Below are 11768 nucleotides of genomic sequence, written 5' to 3' on the forward strand. Positions count from 1 at the left end.
TATATATATATATATATATATATATATATATATATATATATATATATATATATATATAAAAGAAGCAACAACAACAACAAAATAAAAGAAGCAAATGTATTTTTTTTTTCGATCACCAGTCGATTTTGTAATAGTTTGTAATAAAATGTTAATGTAGAGAGAAAAAAATACAGTGATTTTATGCAGCTGGTAACCCAAACGTTACATCTTTTGGTGTCTTTGAGGACCTCTAATAAAATCTGTCCTGGACTGAAGGGGGGAACCATTTGGTCAGTGGGTGTATATGAGATAACGTGGTAAATTAGAGTCAGCAGTGGTTAAATACCACATCTGTCCATCAGAAGTGCCCCCCCCCGTCATTAACTCCTCTCTTAATAACTCCCAAACCTGGTGCGTCTCCTCCTACCCTCCCGATCCCCCTGAATTTCTCCTCTTTTAACTCTCCTTTTCTCTGTTGGAGGTGTGTGTGTTTAATCTGACGGCCTATGAATAACATGGCTACGTGTGTGTATTTGTGTGTGTGTTTTTGTGTAAATATGTAAGGAGATTAAACAGACTTAAATCTCTGCGTCTGGCATAGAAATTCCAATCACATAACCTATCAGCGAGTTCCCTCCCTCCCCGTGTCTCTGTCTTTGTGTAGCTGCACACAAACTGTATGGAGGTAACGGACTCCTCCTCCTCCTCCTCCTCTTCCTCCCCCCACCCGGTCCCATCCACCTAAACCATCACAAGCTTTAGCCCAAATCCCTGGCTTTTTGAGTCACATGACTGATGTTTGCAGCTGGACATTTGACATACATTTATTTTGATTATTTTGCAACACGTCTGAAGGACGTTCCCACCCTTTTAAACTTCCTTCTGTTGTTTATGATGTGGGCAAGAGCCATTACAATGTGGGATAACCTGGAGTAAATATAATAGTTGAAGTAAAGATGTATGACATGATTTTACTGCTTTTAATAATAATTAACAAAAATCTTTAATAATTCAAATAAAGCCGTAAATACTTTTTGTTTTTTAATGGGTTTCACACTGTTTAGTTGATATTGATGTATAAAATGTAGAAAAAATGGCTAAGACTGAAGATCAAAATGGAGCAGTGACGCTTTCAATAAATTCAGGTTGAATGGTGGTCAGTGGTACCAAAACATGCCAAAAGAAGAACACAGGTTTTTAGGAAAACACACAACAAAATGTTGAATGATCTATGAGGGGAAGATCCTCAAAATACTGCGCAGTGTTTGAAATTGTAGCGTTATTCTAATCTTACCTTTTTAACACATTGGTATGCATAGATAATGGCAACTGGCCCATGCCTACTGCGACGTTTTTCTTTTGTTTTGGTGTTTCCACCACATCTGACATATAAGTGCTAACGCTTCATCTGTTTGCCTCTGCAGTACACAGTGAGGATGTGGGCTCTACCAGGCTGTACTTTGTAAATGCCTCCCTGCAGAGGGTAACCTACTCCAGCTCAGTGGGGGTGTCCCTGCCCTGTCCTGCAGGGGGCACCCCCAGCGCCATACTGCGCTGGTACCTGGCCACTGGCGACGACATCTACGACGTGCCCCACATCCGCCATGTGCACGCCAACGGCACCCTCCAGCTGTACCCGTTCTCGCCCTCCGCGTACAACAGCTACATCCACGACAACGACTACTTTTGCACCGCCGAGAACCAGGCGGGCAAGATCCGCAGCCCGAACATCCGCATCAAAGCTGGTGAGTACCAGCGACAGACACTGATTTAAGCAGAAAATAGAGCAGATGTGATTGACAGCTGCAAAAAAAAACACAAAAAAAAACCCAGCCCACACTGAATCACCTGCCCTAAAATAGCCCTTGACCTGAACACAGATTGACCTAGAACAGAGTCTGCAGAGAGAACATCTGCATCACTCACCACATCAGGCTTCAGCCTTTACTCGCACCTATTAGACAGAGCGAATGATGAAACGCTCCAACATCGGCCTCTGAGCTCCTCCATCTGCTGAATGAGTCTCATTCAGCAGATGAAGTGTTTAAATATTTCCATCTCAAAAGAAACGAGGAAGAAACTCCAGTCACTTGAGAAAAGGTCAGAACAAAACAGGCTAAGGACATTTTTAAAGCAAATGCAAGATTTCATAAAGTGGTTGTTTTTAATACTTTAAAAACAAAAAAAAAACATACTGCCTTATCATGGTAATTATTGCCATACTGTAGCTTTAACATATTTACAGTAAAAGTGGACTCTGTGGCTCCTAACCGAATCTTCCATGTTTGAAACATTTAATCTTTATGGATTGCATTAGAGATGCACAATATTTTAAATCGCAGCTGTGCACAGTAACATGTGCACTTCAGCAATCACAAAGAAATGCTTGGATGCAATATTGGATTGGCTAGCGTCTTTCATCTGCCATACATTAAATCTCTGCTTGCAATGCATATATTTTGCCATTTGCATGGACTGTCTTTCAATGCTGCTTAATGATTAAAAATGAAATAAATTTTCACTTTTGTATTGTGTATTTGATGGCTGAAAAGTGAAAGATAAAGACTTTCTCCTTTAAAACTTAGACGTCTCTTTCCAACATATAAAGCATCTACATGAAAACAAGAATGGAAACCTGTGCTTTAAAGGAAAGGTTTCTCTTTGTTATGCTAAAAATGTATCTTGTATACAACATTTTGTATACAAAATCTGAATTATTGATCGTCGCATCTTTGTTGGATGTACAGGAGGCTCCACTTCTTCTGCTTCAGGGTCAAAGATGTACGGTTTCAGCCATTTTGACATGTTTTACATTTTGAGTCGTACAGAGGATCTGGACCCTCTGCTATTCAGAAACAGTGACTTGGTTGGGGTTTGGACTTTGTTATAGTTTTAAATTTTACCCCCTAAATTAAAAACTTACTAATAAGTTGTAACTTTTTAATATCTCTGTTTACCATAGTAACCAGGCCATGCTGTAAACCAGAGGTTCCCAAACTGTGGGGCGCGCCCCCTAGGGGGGGCACCGTGCTATTGCAGGGGGGGAGCGGGAAGCCATCTGGATGAAAAAAAACAAAACATGAACGCTGTATGCGCTGGGTTTTTACCTTATAATGGCCAACTCTCTGTTATTCCTATGTCAATTTGATACAGTAGAGGCTTCCACACTTCCCATATTTGCATCCTCTGTCACTTTTATCAGCAGTTAAAACTGTTTAATCCGTTGTTAACATGTAGTAACGTGTTTTTCCGAGCCGCCTTTAAACGCAACATGAGCGCTACGACGCTCGCGCTGGGTTTCCACTTGTGAAGGAGACCTGCTGCTGGGCGGAGCTACGTAGGTTTGTGTTAGAATCACGGCAGCAAACCAGCAAAATGCAAAGATCTTTTCAGTTTTTCCCCCAAACTAACCGACTGAGTTGAGTAAAGCTGTTGGATTCAATGTTAGCTAAAAGATGACTAGCTAATATCAATACAGAACCTTAAGCTTAACAAGTACCTTGTAGGCTACCGATGTTGGTGTCTATTTTCAGCTACGTACATTCATTTTGCCCCCAAAAAAATAGGATCTCCCCCCCGTCACACGCGTCGTTTCAACCAGACAGTCATTTGTAATCCATGGGGGGGCCCAGAAAATGTTTGGAAACCACTGGGGGGGCGCAGAAGAAAAGGTTTGGGAACCACTGCTGTGAACTATATAGCAACATGCTTCTCAAACTGTAACATTGAACACAGATTGCTAATTGATCAGTTTAGTGTCTTTGACGGTGAAGGGAAGGGTTTCTCTTTAGCAGAAGATGTTTCTTGTTGCTATTAAATTGAACACAAATACATGACTAAAAGCTACAAATGGAATATGCATTTCATATCGTTTTAGCATTTCATGCTAACATTGCAAATAGTGTTTTGCCTGCTAAATAAAGGTTTAGCTATTTAACAAAATTTAGCAATCATAATCTAGCATTCACAAACTTCTACCTTCACTCTGTCTTTGTTCAGGTAAACTTACTGTGTTTCCTGGGTGGTACATATTGTTAATAACCCCTCCTCAACCTGAAAAAAGGGTGCTCCAAAAAGTTGGCAACACTGTCATCTTTTTGGCACAACATATATTGATTTATTTCACAAATGCCAGGGAAAAAATCTTTTCCATAGTGCATTAGAATGGATGATCAATCATCAAACATCAGCAGACACAGCAGCAGTCTAATTTGGGACATTTTGACCTGAAGTTCCCTCTGTTGCCGTTACATTCAGTTATTTTTCTCCATTTTTTGTCTCCTTTCTTCATCTTGTTCCAGATTAAAATGCTTCTGTAATTTTCTTTTATTAACAGACTTAACCGATATGTTTTTTTGTTTTTTTTTCATTAATTCAATAGCGTTAGGCTGCTTTAAATAAGCTAAATTTCATCCATAGTTTCAAAGAAGAAGTACATTTGGGGCTTTTGGCCCAGGAATACAAGCAAAGAACCCAATTAACATATACTTCAAACACACAGCTGGATTACCTTTAAACCACATCCAATGTCCTGCTCCGTACCTTATTCCTCTCATTCATTCAGGCCACTTTGGTCCCTCCCCCTTCCCTGCTGCCATCAACATCTGTTTCCATATTCTGCCTCCCAACACAGGCATGAACTAATACTCATATTCGTTCTAATACTAATACAAGAGCCAAGTGGGGGATTTGAGCCGGGACCCTGAGCGAGGCGGCAGCCGGTTTGCTGCCTTCGTTCCCACATGACCAGAAAGCCCGGCCTCAAGAGCTGAGGGCGGGGGGGGGAGGGGGGTGGATTAGTGCGAAGCAAACATCCTGCCGCCAGCGGCCTGCGTCAAGCCCTGGCACTGATGGCGATTAGGTCACAATTGGACAGAACGCAGATTTTTATTTGGTTCCCGATAGTTTTGCGCTTCCTCTGCCAATGAATGGTTATAAACAAGGATCACTGGCCAACTGCTTTCTGGCGATAATACCTGAAACTCAATTAGAAATACATGAGTTTGAAAATATTTATTAAAACGAGAACCAGGCTGATCTCCTGCGCCCGGTTTTGTCTATTTAAAGAAGATGTAAATTTTTGCGCATGGCTTCTTCCCCTGTTGCAACGGGGAATGTTTGCATGCTATCTCCGTGTCTGTTACCAGGCAAGGGATTCCGAACCAGTCTCTTAGCAACCTTCAGATACGTCCTAGCTTTCATGTCATTTTGCTAATGAGCTCCTGCTCATTCAACAGAGTGTAAAATATTGCCTGAACCTGCATAAAACCAAACCACCAACAAACTCCCCAATGGTTTTTGAAGCTCTGTGCATTCTATCCTTGTGAAGCTCTGTGCACAAATGGTGTTGATGTCATGCCAGCGCTAGAAAATGACTTCCTTGATTATGTTGTTTAATGGCGGCCTGAGTCATACATGTTCAAAGGAGAAGTAAGACTACAAGAAATTGAATGTTATTTCTGTTATCCTATTAAAAAGTATTCCTGGATAAAAAGGGGGGAATATGTATTAAAGATTTACATTACATTTATTCAGTTGATTCCCCATTGTAAAATATAATTTGATCAATCTCTCAAGATTCTCTCTTATGTTAACCTTTCATCATATTTTTCTGCTTTAAAAGTTGGGCATGAAAGTGGGTACATTTTGTGATTGGTAAACCTGATAAAGCTCTTGATTTACTTGTTCTACATCCCTTATTGTCACCAGATAACACTCATGACCAAAAGAAACGGATCAAAATGTTGAAATGAGTTTCTTCTGTTGGGCAGCCGGGTTAACCTGTAGAGACAGGAGGGTCGTCTGCTGAGGTATCAGACGGAGTCAGGGGACGTGATTTTGGTTTTGGTTTTGGATGGATGCTAAAAGACCCCAAAACAACCCACTTTTCATATTTTTAACTTTCTTTTTTCCTTTGGAAGAGAAACAGGCCCAACGTTTTGCAGATTCTCCTCCACACTTAACAGTAGAGGTAAAGTCTATTTTCACATATTCATCTATTGTTTCACACCAAACCCATCTGAAGTGTTTGTTGCTTAAAAACTCCAACTTAGTCTCCTGTGAGACTGTGTCCTCTAGTCTCACCTGACTAAAGGACAGTCCCTGCTGAAGTTTTAATTTTTTATGTTTGCAATGATTGGACAGAAAAGCTTTTTTCTGGCATCAGTCGTGGACAGCTTGTTGATATGTGTATAACATCTTACGGTTGTTGGAGACCCTTGGTGAGCATACATGCTCATGTTAGCTACAGTGAGCCTTCGTGACTTTTTATTTCGCTTACCGTTGTCCTCACTGTGTGAAAAATCAGGACCCACATTCAGCTTACTGGTTCTGGGATAGAAGAAATGGGCCTGTGTTCATTGACATTTATATTCAAGGGAAACAGAAAGTCAAAGAGTGCTACCCAGATGTGCACTAAACCTCTGATGAACATAAAGTTTAAATTAAAAAACTGCTTTAGCTACTTCAGTTATGTGGTTTGTAACTGGGCCCAAATCCAGGCAGAACCAGAGGCAGAAAGGTGAAGAGTTTTTATAAATGATAAATAATTACAAAGGTGCCATGAAGGAAACATAATATAAAACTGGTGTGAGTGTAATATAATATAAAAATGAAAACCAGGAGTTTAAATATGCAGGAAGGGTTAAAATGACAAATAAACCAGAAGAACTATCCATTGGAGAAGTGGTGCAGCTGTGGCAGAAGGAAAAGTGAGGAGGGGAGACTAATTGACAGGAACTGAGCTAAACTAAGGGCCCTTCTACAGGGAAAAGCTTTTTCCTATAAAATGGGAAGGTTTTTACATGTTTGAGCCCCAGGTCCACCTGGAAACGGCGCTTTAGGAAACTCTAATTCTGTTTCTTTATGGCTTACAGAGTGAAAATGTCTGCCATGTGGAAAACAAAAATGCCATTTTTGAGAAAACCCTAACATATTAACCCAACCTCTAAGCGCATCTTGCATAGCAACAAAAGGCAGATTACATGTTTGTCCTGTAGCTCATGAGTTTCATAATACATTGCGACATGGAGAAGAAGCTCCACTTCGTTGTTTGTCCACATGAAAGACTTCGCTCACACTTTGTGGTTTGGCGTTTTTATATTCTTGTTGTGCTTCCCGTGTGGAGGCTTCATGCACACGTCGCATGTTAGGCACCTCTTAAATAGTGTTTCCATTTGGACGAAAAGATTTCTGGAAATGGTCCCATGTCTGCGCGGGTGTTTCTGATACTGATGTCCCATCTGAGAAAAAGAAATTCCTTGTATGCTTCAAAAATGGAACTACAGAAAAGATAAACACCAACCTAAGAGAAATAAATCCAAATGGACACAGAGCAGAACACAAAAGCTGTTGAATAAAAATGAACAAAACAAACACAAATGAAAACCCTGCAACACACTGTAGTATGTTTTAGGGTTCCACCCACCATTTCACCGGGCATTTTATTAAAAACAATCAGATTTTAACTGAATACATGTTCTCCCATTGATGATTGGATTTTTCTAAATATTTTTTGTCAGATTATGTTCCTTCAATAAAAGATTAATTTATTTTGAGACTGTTGTACATTTTTACCAGGTGTGCCAATAAATACACCCAGGACTCTTCATTCATGTGTTGACAATGTCTATTCAGTCTTAAGACCACGCACATATTAAATTATTCTAGACTTTTATTTCACCTCTATTGTCTGTAATGAAAATAAGCTTTAAAAATTCTATTAGATGATATTTTTGTGTGTGTGTGTGTGTTTGCAGTTTTCAGGGAACCCTACACTGTGCGGGTGGCGGACCAGCGCTCAATGCGGGGCAACGTAGCAGTGTTCAAGTGCCTCATTCCTGCTGCCGTGCAGGAGTATGTCAGTGTTGTGTCCTGGGAAAGAGACACTGTTTCCATTGTTCCAGGTAGGAAGTCAAATAGGTGATTGTAATTTTTTTTTTTTTTTTTTGGAGATTTTGATTGCATCTCCTGGACGTGGGAATGTCTTTATCCTTTATGTCTCTGATTTTGTGGGAGGAGGGTTGGATGCAGCGCTCTGCTTGACCGAACTCCTAACGTGTGTCTTCTGTCTGCTTACCGTTCTGGATCACTGATCTGGTGGCCCTCGTCCTCCTCCTCCTGTTTTTTTTTTTCTTGACATTTCCCTCTCTCTGTCCCTCCTTTCACCGCTTTCCTCATCACACTCAGTTTTCTCCAGCTAATGTCAAGTCCTGCACTTAATTGAGCTTGACACTAAAGAAAACGAGAGACAGACTCTCTTCCAAAAGTCCCACCGTTTCTATTTCTGTCCACTCCCTGCTTGTCTTCCCACCATGTCCTTGAAGAACAGGGCCACAATTAGAGACACAGGATGTCAATAGGACTGGTGCCCTCACATTCATCTTCATTAACCTCATTTGGGTTTGAGTGCGTCTGACGGGGAAAGATACAGAAAAAAGCTGAGCTTGATGTTACGTGTGGCACTTTGTGCATTTTAAGTTTTATGTTTGGGAAGAATGCAAGGTTTATTTGTGCGATCCCTTTGCAGAAGACAGAAATTAGTGGCAAATAAGAGAGACGCAAAGAGGGTAGTAGGGCAAGAATGGCCTTAGGTCCTGAAGCAGATGGTGTTTTACTTCATATGTATGCAAAAACACACTGATAACCATGTTGCATTTGTACTGTATTCTCATTATCATTTCATCAATTTCTAATTTTTTTTCTGATGATTTAGCTTTTTGGTATCCAAAGCACAAAGTAAAGGAGGTTATTAAATTGTTTTCATGTTTACAAAGGATAAACATTGTGGAAGATGCTATTGAATTAATTTCCTTCATTCTTCCTTACAAAGCAGCTCAGTTTCTGTCTCGCTGCTTGTAGATTGGTGTTAGCAGCTCTTTTCAAGTCCAGACACAAAGTTTCAACAGGATTGAGATTCTGGTTTTGATTTGGCCACTTCAGAACATTAACCTCGTTGTCTTTGAACCACTTCTGTGTTACCCTTCCTTTGGGTCCTTGTTTTGCTAGAAAGTAAATGTTCTCCCAAGTCGCTTGGGAATATTTTTCAATCAATCTTGACCTTGCAGTGCTTGCTGCTGAGAAGCATCTTCACAGCATGATGTTGCCAGCACCATTATACATGGTGTAGATGGCTCAATATGTGCCTAATGAGTTATTATTGTTCTTTTTTTTGTCATAAATGCAAAATTATATTCAGTAGAGTGCTATGTACAAAACTACGGAAAGAACAAAACATTTTTCTAGGTACGGTAGATGATCTAATTTGGATGTGTCATTTCTGAGTGTATATTTACGGTTTCTGTGTACGGGTTTGTGAGGCTGCTGTGTGTAATTAGGGGTATATAGGTCAGTTGATGAGCAGTGAGTGTGAGAATCAGATGCAGAACGAGACGAGTTGCGCACTGAGCTCGGCTTACGTTTGTCTTCGGCTGTCAGAAGCGTAGCATATTCCAGTGAATCTGAGTCAGAACATCACATGGAAATATACGGAAGTACATACAAGCAAATACTTGGGAAACATTATTGATGCTGATCTCATGCTTCAGTGTTAACCATCACCAAACTGTCTTTGTGCTTCATCATGGTCTGCTTCTCCAGTGAGGGTCTCTCTGGATAGATCTAATGAAGATGTGAAAATTAAAATTGATTTTGTGACTAAAAGATGTCTGTGTGTGTGTGTGTGTGTGTGTGTGTGTGTGTGTGTGTGCGTGTGTGTGTGAGGGGTTGACTGCCTGCCACAGTCCTGTCAGCTGGTCTTAAGAAACATAGCAGGAGGTGTTACAGCTGATCCTCAGAGAGTAAATCCACTGTGTAAAGGTGAACACGTCTGCTTTGTCTCTGCACACACTTGGGTCATTCATTTAATAACTTGCCTTTTTCGTATTTAATGAGAAAACTTTCTAACTTTGCTCTTGGACCGTGAAATAAAATTGATTTCATGAACGATGAGAGTTTTATTGGAGCAATAAAATGAATAAATATTTTTAAAACGATGGTGATGGGGCTTGTCTAACCTGCCTGTCGTCTCGCACATAAAACACCAGCGCAACATGATGAGTATATGTTCATAATTCATATGGACTCATTTTGACCTTCTTAGTGTTCTTCATCTCAGAAAATGCTGTTGCATATAAGGATGTTAAGAATATGCATTTCTCAAAACTGAGCCTCAGTTCATACCTTATTAACATCTAAGCCACAAACAGTGAATCTCCACTGATTACAGTTCAGTATTCACAGATTCACAGATGTCTTTTTCTAAAACATTCAAGGAAAATGCAGTTTGGGAACTGCTGAACTACCTATAGGTCCAATTTTACTGGACGTAATATTGCCTGGCGTTTGCAAACCAGTCAATCCAATTGATTTTCCCAGGAGCTCATTGGCTGCACCTCGAAGAATGGAGATAAAGAAGACTGTAGACGATAGCTTCTGTTCAAGAAGCTAACGTCTAACACGGTTTTCCACTGTGTTTATTAAAACATGTTACAGTACTTGATGTTTGAACTATTAAAATAGGTAGATATAAGCATTTTCAGAGGGGATCTCAAGTATTTGAGTATTTTGGTGGATGTGGTCCTAACCCCAGCGAACTCCTGGTGTCCACTGCACACCCTTAAGTAACACTGGATATTATATTATCTACATGATTACTGCGTAGAAATCTACCAATCAGAGATCTGTGGACAATTGCCCAGCTCTGACCTGATCAAACCAGTTTTAATAATTTCCAGTTTCACTTTAGCAACAATGTTCTCATAAGTTTTTCTAGTCTTAACCATTTGTATTAGAATCAGAGATGTGTGAGACAGAAAAGTTGCTGTAATGACTAGAGTTGAAATTTTAGACTGCCTTTTGCATATAATCCCAGCGATTAGCATGATTAGCAAGGTAAAACTTATATCAGTTCCCATGCATATTATGTAGACAATGCAGGCTTTACCTTCACTAGCTAGAGCGTGCGACACAGACTTGACTCCCCGATTCAGCCATTTACGTTTGAGTCCTGGCCCGATGACTCTTGGCGAATGTCTTCCTGGAAATGTCTAGCTGGAAATTTTGGGGCGCACCTCCAGTTTTGTGATTGTGTAGCAAAAACAACTGTTGTTCAGGAAGTTGTAGACTTTCCTGTCCAGTTTCATCATGCATGCTGGTTCTGATTTATAAAAACCCTGAGTTTTATTGTAATTGCAGTCGTCAAGAGGGGCTACAAGATGGTTTCTACATTACTTACTGATTTTTCTCCAGTGATTGTTTAAATTCGATTTGATTGAGTTGGGATCTTGAAGTCTTAGAGAACCGTGGCCTTCAGAGGAAGATTGGTGCTACGACTGACCTCAGGCGCAGTTCATTCCTCTAGCTCTCTTCTGAAATTTCCCACCATCTGGACACAACATAACGACAAGCAAATGCCTAGGCAGCCCTGCTTCTACTGAATTAAAAATGCAAATTCCCCACCTCATTTTCTCTCCATACCTGCACGTCTTTTTCTTTTTTTTTTTTTTTTTTTACAGTGGTGTCATTACATGCGGACACTGATCATTAGCACCAACATACCGGTCGGAAGGTGGAGTTGATGACATAACACAACACAGCCGCTTGCCCTTTGAACCCCAACAGGTTCCGTTTTGTCAAACACACACGTTACCCATCTGGTGCATCGTGTGTTTGTGTGTGTGTGTGTGCGCGTGTCCCCTCGCCTGTCCCACTTTCACGTCCAGCCAGGACAGTGAGCGGGGTTTAACAGGGGAGGGGTGCAGGCAGACTGACCTATTTCCCTCGCACTACAC

At 40.5% G+C, this 11768-nt stretch overlaps 1 protein-coding gene across 2 annotated transcripts in view; it reads left to right on the plus strand.

Moving 5' to 3' along the window:
• The window catches only part of LOC106957928 (Down syndrome cell adhesion molecule-like protein 1 homolog), a 75500-nt gene that overhangs the window by 13885 nt on the left and 49847 nt on the right, over window positions 1–11768 (plus strand). For both annotated transcript variants that reach the window (XM_015049504.1, XM_015049505.1), the window contains exons 2-3: window positions 1404–1724; window positions 7737–7883. In XM_015049504.1, the coding sequence (XP_014904990.1) occupies window positions 1404–1724; window positions 7737–7883 (468 nt within the window). The remainder of the gene's footprint in view (window positions 1–1403; window positions 1725–7736; window positions 7884–11768) is intronic.

This window comes from Poecilia latipinna, unplaced genomic scaffold (genome assembly GCF_001443285.1).
Source record: "Poecilia latipinna isolate Pla-1442-1.1 unplaced genomic scaffold, P_latipinna-1.0 Scaffold949, whole genome shotgun sequence".
Lineage (NCBI taxonomy): Eukaryota > Metazoa > Chordata > Actinopteri > Cyprinodontiformes > Poeciliidae > Poecilia > Poecilia latipinna.